General features: G+C 39.7%; 2 protein-coding genes across 2 annotated transcripts in view; both read left to right on the forward strand.

Annotated features, from left to right (window-relative positions):
• Nucleotides 1-15,548, forward strand: part of LOC118892493 (proteinase-activated receptor 2-like) — a 30,081-nt gene extending 14,533 nt beyond the window's left edge. The window contains exons 3-5 of the mRNA XM_036847270.1: nt 3,793-3,876; nt 13,385-13,516; nt 15,372-15,548. Of these exons, the coding sequence (XP_036703165.1) occupies nt 3,793-3,876; nt 13,385-13,516; nt 15,372-15,548 (393 nt within the window). The remainder of the gene's footprint in view (nt 1-3,792; nt 3,877-13,384; nt 13,517-15,371) is intronic.
• Nucleotides 1-19,409, forward strand: part of LOC118893615 (proteinase-activated receptor 2) — a 75,504-nt gene that overhangs the window by 26,551 nt on the left and 29,544 nt on the right. Inside the window, exons 2-3 of the transcript XR_005019510.1 lie at nt 11,640-11,724; nt 13,385-13,516. The gene's annotated coding sequence lies outside the window, so the exon portion shown is untranslated. The remainder of the gene's footprint in view (nt 1-11,639; nt 11,725-13,384; nt 13,517-19,409) is intronic.

The raw sequence follows: 19,409 nt of genomic DNA on the forward strand, positions 1-19,409 counted from the left end.
TCTCTCTGACTTACTTCACTCTGTATGACAGTCTCTAGATCCATCCACGTCTCAACAAATGACTCAATTTTGTTCCTTTTTATGGCTGAGTAATATTCCATTGTATATATGTACCACAACTTCTTTATCCATTCGTCTGTCGATGGGCATTTAGGTTGCTTCCATGACCTGGCTATTGTAAATAGTGCTGCAATGAACATTGGGGTGCATGTGTCTTTTTGAATTACAGTTTTCTCTGGGTATATGCCCAGTAGTGGGATTGCTGGGTCGTATGGTAATTCTATTTTTAGCTTTTTAAGGAACCTCCATACTGTTCTCCATAGTGACTGTATCAATTTACATTCCTACCAACAGTGCAAGAAGGTTCCATTTTCTCCACACCCTCTCCAGCATTTATTGTTTGTAGATTTTTTGATGATAGCCATTCTGACTGGTGTGAGGTGATACCTCATTGTAGTTTTGATTTGCATTTCTCTAATGATTAATGATGTTGAGCATTCTTTCATGTGTTTGTTGGCAATCTGTATATCTTCTTTGGAGAAGTGTCTATTTAGGTCTTCTGCCCATTTTTGGATTGGGTTGTTTGTTTCTTTAATATTGAGCTGCATGAGCTGTTTATATATTTTGGAGATTAATCCTTTGTCCGTTGATTCATTTGCAAATATTTTCTCCCATTCTGAGGGTTGTCTTTTCGTGTTGTTTATGGTTTCCTTTGCTGTGGAAAAGCTTTTAAGTTTCATTAGGTCCCATTTGTTTATTTTTGTTTTTATTTCCATTTCTCTAGGAGGCGGGTCAAAAAGGTTCTTGCTGTGATTTATGTCATAGAGTGTTCTGCCTATGTTTTCCGCTAAGAGTTTTATAGTGTCTGGCCTTACATTTAGGTCCTTAATCCATTTGGAGTATATTTTTGTGTATGGTGTTAGGGAGTGTTCTAGTTTCATTCTTTTACATGTAGCTGTCCAGTTTTCCCAGCACCACTTATTGAAGAGGCTGTCTTTTCTCCACTGTATATTCTTTCCTCCTTTATCAAAAATACGGTGACCATATGTGCGTGGGTTTATCTCTGGGCTTTCTATCCTGTTCCATTGATCTATATTTCTGTTTTTGTGCCAGTACTGCCTTGATTACTGTAGCTTTATAGTATAGTCTGAAGTCAGGGAACCTGATTCCTCCAGCTCAGTTTTTCTTTCTCACGATTGCTTTGGCTATTCAGGGTCTTTTGTGTTTCCATACAAATTGTGAAATTTTTTGTTCTAGTTCTGTGAAAAATGCCATTGGTAGTTTGATAGGGATTGCATTGAATCTGTAGACTGCTTTGGGTAGTATAGTCATTTTCACAATGTTGATTCTTCCAATCCAAGAACATGGTATATCTCTCCATCTGTTTGTATCATCTTTAATTTCTTTCATCAGTGTCTTATAGTTTTTTGCATACAGGTCTTTTGTCTCCTTAGGTCGGTTTATTCCTAGATATTTTATTCTTTTTGTTGCAATGGTAAATGGGAGTGTTTCCTTAATTTCACTTTCAGATTTTTATCATTAGTGTATAGGGATGCAAGAGATTTCTGTGCATTAATTTTGTATCCTGCTACTCTACCAAATTCGTTGATTAGCTCTAGTAGTTTTTTGGTAGCATCTTCAGGATTCTCTACGTATAGTATCATGTCATCTGCAAACAGTGACAGCTTTGCTTCTTCTTTTCTGATTTGGATTCCTTTTATTTCTTTGTCTTCTCTGATTGCTGTGGCTAAAACTTGCAAAACTATGTTGAATAATAGCAGTGAGAGTGGGCAACTTTGTCTTCTACCTGATCTTAGAGGAAATGGTTTCAGTTTTTCACCATTGAGAATGATGTTTGCTGTGGGTTTGTCATATATGGCCTTTATCATGTTGAGGTAGGTTCCCTCTATACCTACTTTCTGGAGGGTTTTTTATCATAAATTGGTGTTGAATTTTGTTGAAAGCTTTTTCTGCATCTATTGAGATGATCATATGGTTTTTCTCCTTCAATTTGTTAATATGGTGTATCATATTGATTGATTTGCGTATATTGAAGAATCCTTGCATTCCTGGGATAAACCCCACTCAATCATGGTGTATGATCCTTTTAATGTGCTGTTGGATTCTGTTTGCTAGTATTTTGTTGAGGATTTTTGCATCTATGTTCATCAGTGATATTGGCCTGTAGTTTTCTTTCTTTGTGACATCTTTGTCTGGTTTTGGTAATAGGGTGATGGTGTGGATGGCCCACTTCTAAGGGGACTCATCACATGTCTGACAGGTTGGTCCTGGCTCTTGGTCAGTTCTTTGCCACATGGGTCTCTCCATAGGGCTTCTTGAGTATCCTCACAACATGGCAGCTGACTTCCCCCAGAGCCCAGGATCCAAGAGCAAGTAAAGTGGAAGCCATGGTGTCTTTTATGCCCTAGCCTTGTCAGTCACACACAATATCCTACTGGTAACACAGGTCTGCTCCATTCAGTGTGGGGAGAGTCTACACAAAGGTGTGAGTACCAGGAGACAAGGATCCTTGAAGGCTGGCTACCACTGAAACTTTGCAGAGAATGGGTATGGTTTTAGCTGACAAGGGAAGTATAATTGTTGGACTTGTTAATAGCTAGTCCTGACAATAAACATGAGCTAAGGTTCAGGCCTGTGGCATGGATGCATGCCACTTGCCCAAACACATTCTACCTGCTTGCTTTCAGTCTAGTCACCATGACTGCCTAAGGTTCAGACTGCCTTGTTTGGCCCAAGAATAAATTGGGGCAACTAACAAGCATTCATGTTTTCCTTCCTTGCCATCAGTATAAACAACTCAGTTTCACTTTCTATTTTCAGTGAAAGAATTTCCTTAGCTATCTTCTGTAATTTATCTCAGTGTTTAACAGCCTTCATGTTAGGGTTTTTTTTTTTTTTAATATTCTTTTAATATCATTTAAGTTACTCTTCTTCAGTTGATTGCATCAGTGACAAAAAGCAAGTGGCAGCTTCTTCTCTAACAAAATTCCTCAATATACTCAATGCCATTAAGTTACTTATTTTCCTCTGGTGAGATAATTCCAGTTTGGTTAAACATTTTCTCATGCTGACAGGGATGGGGATTGTGTGTGTGTGTGTGTGTGTGTGTGTGTGTGTGGGTGTGGGTGTGCATTTTTTATTAAGGAAAATTTCAAGTGTATAGAAAATAGGAAACTAGAATACTCTAAAGAACTTCCATGTACCCAGCACTCACCTTCAACAGTTCCCTGACTCATGGCCAATCTGGTTTAATGTCTTTTCTACCCACTTTTCACCATATCACCCACCTCCCACCCACTGGATTCTTTTGAGCAAATAGCAGAAATCTTCTCGTTTCAGCCAGGAAAATAGATGTTTGACTTGTGGAAAGGAAATGAACATTCAAACTCTTGCCTTTAGAATTCCTCTTCTTTTTGATGCTCAGCTTTAGTCTGTGGGTAAAAGGCAAGATAAATGCCTTTAATTCAGCGGAGAACTCAGGGGTGTAAGGACATCATTTAAGGGAGAGAGAAGGGAAATTCTCCTTTCTGTAATTGTTGGGGCAGAGACATCTGACTTTCCTGGTGGGAATGTGTGACCAAGTATCTAAACCTGTTTTTCTGGATAGCGAGGGTGAAGAGAGGAAGCGTGGCTCTCCTTGAAATGACTCCAGGGACCTCTGCTCTCACCTTATTGTCACCTTGTTTCCTGAAGGATGGGAATCCCACACCAGCCCGCTCACACTCACTGTTGAACCTTAAACTAATTTTCGAATAAAAATTGTTTTAAAAGGAAAAGGAGCTTCAGAGCCGTTTAGCCCAAGGTTGTCATATCCCTCCACTGCAGAAGGAGGCCCAGTTAGATCATGTACCTCAGGTTTGGTTTAGTATTTAATAATCTGTAATGTATTTTTCAGTAATATTTTGAGTATTTGTCTTGAATTATATAATCTCTTACAGACTCTATCCAGCACTGGGTAAATCCTTGCTACCTAATTGTGTGTGTGAAAAGGGCTTTATAAGCTGGAAAGTGCCTTAGGAAAGTCTGTGACTATTATAGCCAAGTCAGTATTTGGGTGGTTCAAATGCTTTGTCAACTCTGTGATTTTTAAAACACTTCATTTTTTTGTTATGAAAGTAAAGTATGGCTATTACTGAAGATTTAAAATTACCAAAACCAAGAATTACACAAGCAGAAAGAAAAAAAAACCTTAAAAAAAACCTGTTAACATTTTTGCATATGTCCTTTATCTTTTCTTATGCATGTATAAAAACATAACACGATAATTTTGAATCTAGAATTTTATATGCTAATTTTACAATTCAACACTTTACCTTTAAAGACTTGCCTAGGGACTCCCCTGGTGGTCCAGTGGGTAAGACTCCACGCTCCCAATGCAGGGGGCCTGGGTTTGATCCCTGGTGGGGAAACTAGATCCTGCATGCTGCTGCAACTACGAGTTCTCATGCCACAGCTAGAAAAATATACCCTGCATGCCGCAACTAACACCTGGAGTAGCCAAAATAAATAAATAAAAAATATTAAAATAAAATGAAATAAAATAAAGACTTGCCTAATATGAAGATAGATTATAATTTTAAACACTGTATAATTACAATTGATGTTTTAATTGAAAAAGCAACTTAACAGCAACATTAAAATTTTTTAAAAATTTATTTTGTTGAGGTATAGTTGATTTACAATGCTGTGTTAGTTTCTGCTGTACAGCAAAGTGATTCAGTTATACACACACATATATATATTTTTTCATATTCTTTTCTATTATGGTTTATTACAGAATATTGAATATATTTCCCTGTGCTATATAGGAGGACCTTGTTGTTTATTCATCCTATATATAATAGTTTGCATCTGCTAATCCCAAACTCCCAGTCCATCCTTCCCCCAGACCCCCTCTCCTTTGGCAACCACAAGTCTGTTCTCTATGTCTATGACTCTGTTTCTGTTTTGTAGATAAGTTCATTTGTGTCATATTTTAGATTCTACATATAAGTGATATCATATGGTACTTGTCTTTCTCTTTCTGACTTACTTCACTTAATATGATAATCTCTAGGTCCATCCATGTTGCTGCAAATGGCATTATTTCATTCTTTTTATGGCTGAGTAGTATTCCATTGTGTATATATACCACATCTTTAAAAAATTTTTTTATTTTATATTGGAGCATAGTTGATTAACAATGTTGTGTTAGTTTCAGGTGTACAGCAAAGTGATTCAGTTATACATATACATGTATCTATTCTTTTTCAAATTCTTTTCCCATTTAGGTTATTACAGAATATTGAGCAGCATTCCCTGTGCTATACAGTACGTCCTTGTTGGTTATCTATTTTAAATATAGCAATGTGTACATGTCAACCCCAAATTCCCAATCTATCCCTCCTCCCCACCCTTTCCCCTGGTAACCATAAGTTCATTCTCTAAGTCTGTGAGTCTGTTTCTGTTTTGTAAATAAGCTCATTTGTATCATTTTTTTTTTTAGATTCCACATATAAGCGATATCATATGATATGTCTTTCTTTGTCTGACTTACTTCACTTAGTATGATAATCACCGGGTCCATCCATGTTGCTGCAAATGGCATTATTTCATTCTTTTTAATGGCTGAGTAATATTCCATTTTATATATGTACCTTATCTTCTTTATCCATTCATCTGTTGATGGACATTTAGGTTGTTTCCATGTCTTGGCTATTGTAAATAGTGCTGCTATGAACATAGGGGTGCATGTATCTCTTTGAATTGTAGTTTTGTCCATATGTATGCCCAGGAGTGGGATTGCTGTGTCATATGGCAACTTTATTTTTAGTTTTTGAGGAACCTCCATATTGTTCTCCATAGTGGCTGCACCAATTTACATTTGCACCAACGGTGTAGAAGGGTTCCCTTTTCTCCACATCCTCTCCAGCATTTATTGTTTGTGGACTTTTTAATGAATGGCCAGTCTGACGGGTGTGAAGTGGTACCTCACTGCAGTTTTGATTTGCATTTCTCTAATAATTAGCGATGTTGAGCATATTTTCATGTGCCTATAGGCCATCTGGAGAAATGTCTGTTTAGGTCTTCTGCCCATTTTTTGATTGGGTTGTTTGTGTTTTTTTGTTATTGAGTTGTATGAGCTGCTTGTATACAGTAAGACCCCTACACACAAACGAGTTCTGTTTTGAGAGCACATTCGTAAGTTCAGTTTGTTCGTTAAGTCCAACAAAGTTAGCCTAGGTACCCAACTAACACAATCGGCTATATAATACTGTACAATAATAAGTTTATAATACTTTTCACACAAATAGCACATAAAAAACAAACACAAAAAATAAAGAAAACATTTTTAATCTTACAGTACAGTACCTTGAAAAGTACAGTAGTACAGTATAACAGCTGGCATACAGGGGCTGGCATCAAGTGAACAGGCAAGATGAGTTACTGACTGGAGGAGGGAGAGGAGGTGGGAGATGGTAGAGCCAAAGAATGGTCAGCAATAGGAGAAGGAGGGCAAGCTGCAATTTCACTCACGCCTGATGTTGATGGCACAGGTTCTGGTTCCTTGCTGGATTCAATTCTATCTACCCTCTTGAAAAAAAGATCCAGTGATGTCTGGGTAGTAGCTCTTTTTTTTTCATAATAGATGACATGATAGCACTGGATTGCATTCTGAATGGCTGCTGCAGTCTTCATATACATTCTACATTCGGGTTCTGTGCCTCAGAAACTAACAGTTCCTCCTCAAGTAAAGCAAATCCCTTGCCATTTCCTGCATCGTGAATCTCTTCAGTTCTTCAGTTACTTTTTCTTCCTCTTGTCACTCTACTCTCTCAATTATTTTCACTTTTGTTTCCATCATTATCACTTGGTGCTTCTTAGCAGTACCAGCTACATCACTGCTGCTTTTACGCTTGCTCCAGACATCCAGGGCTTGAAATAAAGATACTGTACTACTGTACTCTATACAGTACTATACAGTAAAGTACATAAAAGCACAACCAGTTGTAGAGGATGCATGCACGTGCCTATGTACGCCAGACACGTAAACTAACTTACGTGATTGGACATGCGAACGCATGTTTACATCTTTGAAAGTTCGCAACTTGAAGGTTTGTATGTAGGGGACTTACTGTATTTTGCAAATAAAGCCCTTGTCGGTCACATCATTTGCAAACATTTTCTCCCAGTCCGTAGGTTGTCTTCTCGTTTTGTTTATGGCTTCCTTTGCTGTGCAATAGCTTATAGGTTTGATTAGGTCCCATTTGTTTGTTTTTGCTCTTACTTCTATTGCCTTGGGAGACTGACCTAGGAAAACATTGGTATGATTTATGTCAGAGAATATTTTGCCTATGATCTCTTCTAGGAGTTTTATGGTGTCATGTCTTATATTTTAAGCCATTTTGAGTTTATTTTGTGTATGAAGTGAGGGTGTGTTCTAACTTCATTGATTTACATGCAGCTGTCCAGCTTTCCCAACACCACTTGCTGAGACTGTTTTTCTCCATTGTATATTCTTGCCTCTTTTGTCAAAGATTAATTGACCATAGGTGTGAAGGTTTATTTCTGGGCTCTCTGTTCTGTTCCGTTGAGCCATGTCTGTTTTTGTGCCAATACCATGCTGTTTTGATTACTGTAGCTTTGTAGTATTGTCTGAAGTCTGGGAGGGTTATGCTTCCTGCTTTGTTCTTTTCCTCAGGATTGCTTTGGCAATTCTGGGTCTTTTATGGTTCCATATAAATCATTTTAGGATTATTTGTTCTAGTTCTATGAAAAATGCCATGGTAATTTGACAGGGATTGCATTGAATCTGTAGGTTGCTTTGGGTAGTATGGCCATTTTAACAATAATCTTCCAACCCAAGAGCATGGGATATCTTTCCATTTCTTTGAATCATCTTCAATTTCCTATATTAATGTTTTATAATTCTCAGCATGTGTCTTTCACCTCCTTGTTCATGTTTATTCCTAAGTATTTTATTTAATTATTTTTTGATGTGATTTTTAAAGGGATTGATTTTTTACTTTTCCTTTCTGATATTTCATTGTTAGTGTAAAGAAATGCAACCGATTTCTGTGTATACTCTTATATCCTGCTACCCTGCTTAATTCATTTATCAGTTTTAGTAGTTTTTGTGTGGAGTCTTTAGGGTTTTCTATATATAGTATCATGTCACCTGTATATAATGACAATTTTACCTCTTCCCTTCCAATTCAGATACGTTTTATTTCTTTTTCTTGTCTGATTGTTGTGGCTAGGACTTCCAATACTATGCTGAATAGAAGTGGCGAGAGTGGGCATCCTTGTCTTGTTCCAGATTTTAGGGGGAAGGCTTTCAGCTTTTCACCATTGAGTATTATGTTGGCTATGGGTTTGTCATAAATAGTTTTTATTATGTTGAGGTTATGGTCCCTTTATACCCACTTTGGTAACAGTTTTTATCATGAATGGATGTTGAATTTTATCAAATGCTTTTCCTGCATCTATTGAGAAAGAATTTTTAAATCATCCATAATTCTATTAAATAACTATTAAAACTATTTTCATTTTCCTTCTTTCTATATGTACACAAATTTTCCACTGTAGCATACATATGATTTTAATTTTACTATTTTCACTTGTTTTGCTAAAAAAATTTTTTTGCATCCCTGTAGTCTTTTTTTCTTTTGCATTTCTGTAGTCTTTATAATTCTACTTTTAAATGGCTGCATGGTTTAATTTTTTTGTCAGACAAACATGGATTTGAATCTCAGTTTGCTATAATCTAGTTATGTGATTCTGGGAAAGTTTTTTCTTTCTTTTTTTGAAGTGCTTTATTGAGTTATAATTGACATACAATAAACTGCATGTATTTGAAATGCAAACTTTAAGTTCTGACATGTATACACCTGTAAAACCATCACCACAATGAAGATAACGAACATATTCATCACGCCCAAAAGATTCTTCCTGCCCTTTTGTAATCTCTCCCTCTTACCCCATATAATTATTTTCGACTCGCCCATGTCATTGTTATGAAAGTGACAGAACATTTGAACCAGGTTACTTAAAAAGACAAAACTGGAAATGTTGGAAGGAGACAGCTTAACCTCCTGTATGACTCTGGCCTGGCCTCAGAGGCAGACCCTCCTAGGAATCTGTGGCAGGCTCAAGCACCTTTAGGGTGTCAGTCGTATCCCAGGTAATATTGATGGCTTATTTTTCACATATTTCCTTTTTTTCAGGCTCCATGGCCAAAGCCCCACTTTCCAGCAGCTCTGCTCTTTTTGCCTCCCACTTGTGGATTTTCAATAGCTCTTTTTTCTCTACAATAGTCCTTACTTTTAAACTCTCCCATATCTGATATTTCCATTTCTCTCATTCTTTGCATGCTATCCTGGATGTGAAGTTATAGCTTTTAGTCCTAAGGGTTATGACACACACTAGAAATTGAAAAGTAAAACTGTAATTAATGACTCAGAGCAAGTAAGGTGCTGCTGGAGGACCCCTCTGGGCTATGAACAGGTATGTCTGCCCTGCCCGCCCTGGGATTTCCTGTCACCTGTAAATTTGTGTCACTGGCCTGACAGGGTCCTGTTGAGACTTTTGACATTATCTTCGTTTCTGAAAGTCTCCTGGAGGGCAGAGACTGGGGCTGGCTTACAACACAGACAAGTTCCTGAAGAAGGGCCATGCTCAATTTACTGTATCAAGCACACTCTGGGAATTAGAGGGCTTCCAGATGCAGTCCTGCAGCCTGACACCAAGGGGCAGCATATACCAAAGGAAACATCTAGCTCTGCTAAAGCCAAGCAGAAACAAAGCAGAAACCACCTTGCTTTTAAACCCCAAGAGCAAAGCACACAGAGGCCATATTCTCATCTCTCGAATCAGGTTACAGCATTACAGTTTTAAACATCTATTAAGAGTTTTACCTGCCAATTGAATTTTCCAAGAAGTTAATTTGTTGTTGAACATGATTTAAATATAATACTGCTGAGACCCACATACTCTGTAAGACTTACCCATTTTAGTGCATTTATAACTTCAGCAGCTTAACCTGAAAATAGTTCCAAATTCACATTCTTTCTATTCTTTTAAATGACTGTTGTCTGTCTGTCTCCTTTTCTTTCATGAAGCAAATTTTGTATGTGGAATAAAAGCAATCAAATAATTCTTTGGACCGTTAAACCAGACAAGGCTCAACTCTTTGGAGAGCTTAGTTTCCCTCTCTGAGGCATTCATTCATTAATCCATCCATCAGCAAAGATTTCTGAGCATTTCCGTCATATGCTTGACCCTGTGCTAAATGCCGTGGAGTGCAAGGATGAACCAGATATCAATTCTGCCATCAGGGGACCCATTCAAAGTCTAGAGAGTGGGGAGTATGTGGGCAGACAAAAAAAAAAAAAAAAGTGACTACAAGAATGTGTGATAAGTGCAATGATAAAAAAGAAAAAGATGCTCTGGGGGACAAGTGAGAACAGAGGTGGGCACGTATCAGGGTGAAGGTTGGGGAGTGGGGAAGCTTGCAGGAAAACTTTCAAGAGGAGGTATTTGAACTGAGCCTTAAGGAATAGACAGAATTAGCATTCCAGGCAGTGGCCCAGAATAGCCAAGGCAGGGAAGAACGAGAGAGCACAACATTTTGGTCAGTTTGTAGGCAGGTCAGACCTTTGAATGCCCAGGTGTGTGGGTATTGATTTGTGTTTTGGATAAACTACTCTGACAGCAGAATGGAGCTCAGAATGGAGGAGAATAGTGAGTAGAGAGAGCAGTAAGGAAGCCACCACAGTAATAGAGACCCAAAATTACCAAGTCCTGAAGGTGGTGAAGAATGGAGAGAAATGGATAAGTTCAACTGATAATTAAAAATAGTGCCAGATGCCGGGTGATGGGAACAGCTGGATGACAGAGCTGGTCAATACAGCAGGAGGAGCAGGTGTGGGTGTGGAGAGGGCATGGGTTTTGCTTTGGTCCTAACCAAGTTTGAGAAGCTTGTGGGACACTCTGGTAGGAATGGGGTCCAGCAGGTGGTTGGATAATGGTTTTGGAGCTTAGTAGAGAACTCTGGGCCAAAAGATATGGTCTGGGGAGTGATTGAAATTATAGGAGTAGCTGAAATCGCCAGCGTTTAGGAGTTGAAGAAAGTGCATTCAGAGATGGGGAGACTCAGGAAAGTGTGGTCACAAAACTATAGGGGTATTCTTAGAGGGAAGACCCAACATAAAAAAGACGTCAGCATTCCCTGCGTTCTCTATACTTAACACAACCCCAATACAGATAGCAGTGAGATTTGCTAGGGCAAGGTTCTTCTCCTGTATTTACACAGGACCTGGCATAACATCAGTGCCTGACAAATATTTCGTGACTATACGTAGGGACATGCATCCAGTGGAATAATATGCAACTTCAGTGAAGAATGGGGTAGATCTACATGCTGATATAGTAAGATTCATATGAAGTTAAAAAAACTAGGGGCACACATGTTGATGCTGTTATGGATATATATATATATATGTGTAATGTTATATATAATTATATAAATGATAAACATATCTTTTTTTTCTGTAAGGATAATAATAGCTGATACATACAAAGCACTCAGTGTGTTCCTGGCACATATTTTAACTCATTTAATCTTTTCTGTTGGGTAGCTACTACTGTGATCCCGTTGATAACAGATTGGGAGACGAAGACACAGAGTGGAAGTGACAAGCCCAGGATCACACAGGGGCAGAGGTGAGAGCTGGATCCAGGCAGTCCGTACTTTCTACCACCGTGATTCTGCTTCTCACACAGGAAAATGTTAACCTAGAAGGATGAGGGTGGGGAATGGTGGAGAGAGAATTTTACTTTTACTTCATACTCTTGAGTATTTAAAATATTATTTTACCATGCACATTATACTCCTTTAATCATAAAAAAACTAATTTAAAAATATTTTTGAGAATTGGGCTTTAGGTATAAGCTGAGAACATCCCTGGGGACCTCTCCGGAGGGTCCAGTAGGCTGCCTCGTGGTAAGATGGAGGAGGCGGGCTGGTCGAGGACACATCCCAACAGGCTTGTGGAAAGGAAATACAAAGGGGATACTGGTTTGCTTTCCATATAATTAAAGTTCAGCCCTGAGAGCACAGCCAGCATTTAAAGCACAGCGGCCAGTTTCTGGCTTTGGTTTTTCCAGTGACTTATTCTTTGTTAAGTTTCTCTCACTTAGAAATCCCCCGCTGTGGATTCCTACATGCATGGCCTCTAGGGCTTCATTCCATGGATTTCAATTTTTTTAGTTCTTGACTAGGCAATACAGTCCTGTAACTGAAGAAGTTAAAATCAGTTTAAAAGGGGTAAATGAGAAATCTTACTCCCAACCGCCCTGTTTCCACCTTGGCCCTTACAGCTACTACTTTTTTTTTTACTTTCTTTGGTAACCTTTCACTGATTCCTTAGACAAATTCAAGTATATATACGCATATATATTCTTAGCTTTATTTCTTTCCTACACCCCCAGGGTCGCTGCTTTGTTCCTTTTTAAATTGGCACGTGGAGGGCTTCCTCTTTTTTTTTTTTAACAGCTACACAATTCACTGTCCACTGGGTTAGTTTAACGAGTCTGCTCTGAGCATATTCCCTTGACCTTGCTGTTGGCTTTGCCGAGGAGTCTCCAAGTTTGAACCAGTGTTTCTTCTCTGTTCCTCTATTTTTAGAGTTCTTCCCAGTCATCAGCTTCCTAGCAACTGACTGCATTTGTACCCACACTCTCCGTAATGAGGGGTACCTGAAGGCTCCTCTTTCCCGCCTTGCCTTCTCCTGCAGGGCACACAGTGGGGGCCAGCCCTTCTCTGATGGCCCATGGGGCAGCAGCTCACACCTCTTCCTTCTCGTGATTAAAAACAGACTCAGAGTTACTTCCACTTGAATCTCTTGTCACTGCCAAGTTTCATCTTCTTGGGAACAAATGTGCTGGGGTGAAACCCCCGGGTATATATGCTTATAGTTTAATTGTAAACACCTGTTGACAGAGCCCTGCACTGGCTGAACAGGTATGTATTTCCTTCCTCTTTTTGTTTATTTTTAATCTGTGTTTATCATGACTCTGTATTTGTTGTCTGATTACCAACTTCCAAACACTTTGAACCGGCTCCATCGTTGGGGAGTGGGGATTAGGGAGGAGAAAAACTCACCCACAAAGATCTCTGCCCTAGATGGGCAGAATGCTTGGTTAATTGCCGATGATCATGGTTTAACAACCGTCACCTGGGGCGTGGGCTGACCCAGGGACGGCAATATTCCGTTTTAATGAAGGCGTTGATGTTTCCTCACCCACTTATCCTTCACAAATGTTCTTTCCCTGGCTTTGGTGGCCTGCCCTCGTCCATTCTGCTGCCAACACGCCCACCCAGCTGGAGGTTGCCATGGACACCATGAAGATTAGAATCTTCCACCGCTACTCCTGCAAGGAAGGGGACAGGTTCAAGATCAACAAGGGGGAGCTGAAAATGCTCCTGCAGCGAGACCTCACAGAATCCCTCTCGGTGAGTCTGGCTTTTCTCCCCGTGCAGTCGAGGGTGGATGCGTCGCACGTTCAGAGATAGCCTCCATGTACACCAACTCCTGTGTCCTGCCACACACTGTATAATTCCTATCGAGATCCTAAATACAGGGAAGCAAACACTAGAGACCTTTGTTTTCTGTGTCTGTAGGCATGTGCACTTTTCTGTAGTGCCTAGGGTTAGGGTTTCCAGTGTTGGAAATTATATTTGAGGCTTTTATCAATTATTCAATGTCGTAGTACAGCAAAGGTATAGCTAGTTATACTAGGAGTTATAGTCATAACTAGTGACGCAAGTTATACCCGGAGCTCTGTCCTGCTGTCTATAAATGAATAAATATTATGTTTGGGGCCAGAAATGAAGCCTGGGATACTTTATGATGTGATGGCAAATTTTCTAGTGAATAACAAATACCAGGTGAGTTTGTCAGCCAAGAGCAAGCTAATTGGGATTGACCGAAAGGGTGTGTCCGGCCAGTGACCAGTTGGGTAGCAAATAGATTTACATCTCAAAACAGCCAGGAGTTCAATAAAACCACACGTGAAACCTTACAATGGAGTGTTTAGAACCTGCTCTCAAGAAAATGCTTACTCTTGTGTTTTTGGAGTTGCCTTGAATTGATTTTAGCACGTGTAATAGCCTGGCATGATGTTATTCTGTCCAAAGCCTGTGTTAAGACGATAGTAATTATAATTATGACACTCTTATCCCCACCCTCTATGGGAAAAGCTTAAAGTAAAAATTTTTAACATACAATACCTTTTTAGTAATTTTAAGAGTCCCTGAGAACATTTTTCTTTTTCAAATTCAGTTTGGCTACTGTATTACATAACATTTAGAACAAAAGACTCGGTAGGCCACACTTGGCACATTGATTTATTCAAGTGAAATTTATAATTGTTTTTGATTGAGTTGATTTTGATCAATTCAATTTAAATTTCCAACCATTTAATGGTTGGCAGCTAATGAGAGGACAATGGGGAGTTCTTGGAGGAAGTGAATTATACTTTTGGAAACATTTCTCATCAGCCTCTTATAATAGGAAAGGTAGGTGCTTCACCACCGCACCCTTTCTGAACCCTGATCTCCTCAATGGGCTCCTTGCTTTCCTCTCCACCTATAAAATGGAGTCATCCTTATAAGATCTACCCTTTATTGGGTGCCTCTGTTTTGTTTTGTGACACACAAAACAGGCTGCCAGCTAAAATGTTATATGACCCATGCAATATTTGGGACATACTTATACTAAAAAAGTATTCATTGCTCATCTGAAATCCACAGTTAACTGGGCATCCTGAATTTTTATTTGCAAAATCTAACAACGTGGTGCTAAGCACTTATAAAAGCATGTTGAAGTAACCCCCAAATTTGTGGGAGATATTTTTTTCCTCATTTGATAAATAAGGACATTTAAAAATGTTAAGTGATTTGCTCCAAGTCCCATTGTTGGTAAATGGCAGAGTCACTCACTATCCCTCTTTGGCTTCAAAGCTTCCTTCTTTTCATGTCCCCCTGATTTCCTCCCCAGGTCCTGGCCCTCAGCCTGTCCAGTAAATGCATTTTCATCAGCAGCGGCTCACTTTGATGTGCTGCTGTTTGCTCCTCTTGGTGTTTAGGTCTGAGGATTATATGACCAGGGGTGGGGGGGGCGGCAGAAGCCCAGACTCATTTAGAATGTGTGCCTGGTTCAAACCCCCCTGCAAATAGGCTCTTGGAAATTGCTTTAGATGCTAAAAATGGAAATGCAAACTGTAATGTAGATAAAAGGAAAATACGATTTCAGTTGTCATTATGAACCTCAGAGCCTGGGAGTTAGAAATTTTCTTTTTCCTTTTAGTGTCAAAAGGATCCCGAGTTGGTTGATAAGATAATGCAGGACCTGGATGCCAATAAGGACAATGAAGTGGATTTTAATGAATTTGTGGTCATGGTGGCAGCTCTGACAGTTGCTTGTAATGATTACTTTGTAGAACAATTGAAGAAGAAAGGAAAGACAAGTAGTAAGCTAATCTAAAGGCAGAAATATATCCACAGTTATTTACCGACTGTTCATCTATACCCTCCAGATCCATAGTCATAGTAATGCCATTTATAGCTAGAATATACATATAATTAGTTGCTAGTATTAGTAAATGATGCATACCTTAATATATTGACTTTAAATAAATATTCCAAATCTTATATGTCCTTCTTGAAATTTTCCTATATTTTTTTTTAATTGAAGAGTAGTTGGTTTACAATGTTGTGTTAGCTTGAGGTGTACATCAAAGTGATTCAGTATCTATTCTTTTTCAGATATTTTTCCATTTTAATTTATTACATGATATTGAATACATTGGGTTGGCCAAAAAGTTTGTTCAGGTTTTTCCGTATCATCCTACAGAAAAACCTGAATGAACTTTTTGGCCAACCCAATAGTTCCCTGCGCTATACAGTAGCTCCTTGTTGTTTATTTTACATATAGTAGTGTGTATCTATTCATCTCAAGTAAAGATGTTATATAGTTTTTTTGTCTGTCAAAGAGAGAGCATCACAAAAATTTAGCTCTTTCAGATGAGACTAGAACTCAGACAGACGTTCATCATCCTTAAATTGTACTTTGAAATTATCCTATTAAAGAAATAAAGTGGCTCTTGCACCCTCCTGTGATTCTGCTTCAAGAAGAAGCTGTGAGGGTCTGTAAGCAGAAAGGCTGATAAGTGGAAGGAAGTGCTGGCTTTTGCAGTGAGTTAGCTCAGGGAAGGGGTGAGTCCAGGACCAGGTGCGCAAGCCAAGAGAGTGCGACCAGCAACCCTTGGGGGCTGGTGTAGAAATACCTCCTTGTCCCTGCGGTCAGGTGATTCTGAGGCAAGTGTCTTAACCCCATTTCCCAGGGCTTCCCCTGGGCTGAGCTTCTGTTGCCCCCCGGGTGGGGGGAGGAGGGCTTGGTCTCGCACCTGCTATGGCCTGCCTTCCCTTCCTGGTCTCGCTGTGAAGCCCCACCCATGTGTCCTGCATCTCTCAAACTACTTGTGTCAGGGTCTGCTTGGAGGAAACCCAAACTGTGACAGATCCTTTGCAGCGGTCCCCAACCTTTTTGGCACCAGGGACCGGTTTCGTGGAAGACAGGTTTTCCACGGACAGACGGGATGCGGGTGGGGGCGGGTGGGGGGATGGTTCAGGCGGAAATGCGAGCGATGGGGGGCAGCAGGTGAAGCTTCCCTCGCTTGCCCGCTGCCCACCTGCTGCTGTGCGGACCAGTTCCTAGCAGGCCACGAACTGGTACCCGTCCGCGGCCCGGGGGTTGGGGACCCCTGCTTTGGAGAATTTAAGAAAGGGAATGGTGTGATTATATTTATAATTTTAAGTGCTTATCCCAGCCACCGTGTGAAGAAAGGGCTAGAGAGAGGGCAAGCGTGGAAGAGGGTGACCTGCTAGGAGGCCGAATGCTGTGGTCTGAGGGAGAGACGATGGTATCTCCGGCTGGGGTCTGAGCAATGGAAATGAAGAGAAGCAGTTGAATTTTCTGTCTTTTGGAGGTGGGAGTGATAGGACTTGCTGAAGGATTGGTAACGAAGTGTAGGAAAAGAGAGCAGTCCAGGACGATAGAACGGGTACTGCTATTGCCTATCTGAGTCCATTCTACCTTTCTTCCATATATCAGAGCCCTGATTTGTGCAGGGTAGCAATGTGCTTAGCTAAAAAGGCATATTTCTCAGCTTCTCTTCTATCTGAGGTAGAGGTTGTAACACAGTTCTGGGCAATGAGAGATAAGGAGAAATCTACTAGGAATTTCTGGGAGTGTTTTGCTCTTTCCATCTAGGCTCTGTGCCTTCCATCTTGTTAATTCCTTCCTTTTCTTTCCATTGGCATGTGAATGTGAGGCTGGAGGTGGGGCTGCCATCTTGTGACCATGAGGATGGTGAAGAAAAAAGATGGAAGGAGCCGGGACATTGTTGGCTTAGGGGGACCAGTGCACAGCTCTGGTCTTCCTGCCTCTGGTCCTCTTATTATATGAAAATAAACAAACAAAAAAACCCTGCTCTCTGGTTAAGCTGGATTCTGTTAACACGCAGCTGAATGCAATCCCTAACGTTTAGATTTTTGGTCAAGCAAATGATGCAATTTACTAAATGGGAAAGACTGGGGTAGGAGGGACTTTATGTGGGGACATTGAGGGGAATAGCTCTGTTTGAAATCTCTATTGAACATCCAAGTGGAGATATCATATGTGCAGTTGGATATATGATCTAGTCCAGAGCTCAGGGTAAACGGGACTGGAGATACAGATTTGGGAGTCATTAGCATCTAGATGGTATTAAGCCACAGGACTAGAGGAGCTCACTGAGGATGAGAATGTGGATAGAGAAGAAGAAAGGTCCAACAGTTAGCTTTCAGGAGGAAGAGGAGCCAGCAAATGATACACCAAAGGCATAGTCAGGGAGTAGAAGGAAAACCAGGTAAGCGCAGTATTTCAGAAGCCTAGGGGAGAAAGTCTCTGGAGAAGGAAAGAGGGTGAAATCCACTGAGAGGAGGAGTAAGTTGAGAACAGAGACCTGACCTTTAGATTTGCCAAGGTAGAGATCATCAGTAACATCAATGACCCTGACCAAAGTGATTCTGCTTACAGAGGTGCCTATCTCCCTATCTGGCTGATAGTAGGTGCTCAATAAATATTTAATAAACAAATAAAAGAATCTGCCAATTGTTGACTTTCTAGTGCTAAGACCTGTCATTTTTTTCTTTAAATAGGATTTTTGTTTGTTTGTTTCCCTTAAGCCCATTCTGAGCAGACAGGACAGAGAGAATTTAGAGGTCAGAACATTCTAGAGAAGTGTATACCCTTGGTATTTATTTACTCCTATCTGTCAAAATGTTGGAAGAAAAAATGAGAAGAAAAAATTGAACACTTGTTTCAGAGATGTTTAGGCTCTTTTCTTACAAGCAGACACATTACTTATGCAAGAGAAGGTCTGACTATTTCTCAGGGACCTTTGAACTTTTCATTTAATTTGGTCCAAAGTTTACATATTCAAAAATGGGCCACTAAATCATGAGAAGTAAATCCAAAAATTTCCTCATGTTCTATTCAAGGAAGGACATTTTCAACAGAGAGAAATAAATGGAAAAGCAATGTTCATTTCATGGTGTTTCTAAAAATTGATGAAAAGTTAGGAAAAGCAATTTATGTGTCAAATTAGATTTCAAATGAGTAAGAATTACATGATGTACCAAAAGCTCTTTTCTAGTAAAGGAGAAGCTTTCTTTTGTGCGTGTGTGTTAGGTACTTACAATAAGTTTGTGGGAGGCAAAATTGATTATTTCTTCTGCCCAGAGGCACTGGCCTTGCATTTGCTGGAGCTTAAATCAGCTTTAAACAATATTCAAGGGTCATCTCTAAATTAGCACATTCTGATGTTTAACATTTTCTCAATGTGGTTATTGGAAGACAAGGCTTATGGAAGACAATAGCCTACGTCTGCTTGAGGCCCTGGGCTTGAGATATGGCTGACAATACAAGCAGCTAGAAAGCATTAAAGAAAAACAAAAACCTTAAGTTTTAATTTTAAAAACAGATTTTGTTTTTCCTTAAGAATCATGGGGTTAAGGAAGGCTTTCCAGAGGCAAAGAAATGGGTCAAGGATATTAAAGAGAGAACTTGGGCAAAGTCACACAGGTATGAAAGAACAGGACATGTTGGGGGGAATGCTGTTGTTTGGGACACCCTAGGGTATGGGGTGTGGGAGAACAGGAAATGGGGCTGGAGAGGTAGACAGGGCTTAGAATCAGAAAGGGCCTTGCGTGTTAATGTGAGAAATTTGAAATTTATCCTGAATGTTATGAGAAACCATTGTAGGATTTTATGTATTTTTTTCTTATTACTTAGAGCAGTTTT

The sequence above is a fragment of the Balaenoptera musculus genome, chromosome 3 (assembly GCF_009873245.2).
Source record: "Balaenoptera musculus isolate JJ_BM4_2016_0621 chromosome 3, mBalMus1.pri.v3, whole genome shotgun sequence".
NCBI classification, from domain to species: Eukaryota; Metazoa; Chordata; class Mammalia; order Artiodactyla; family Balaenopteridae; genus Balaenoptera; species Balaenoptera musculus.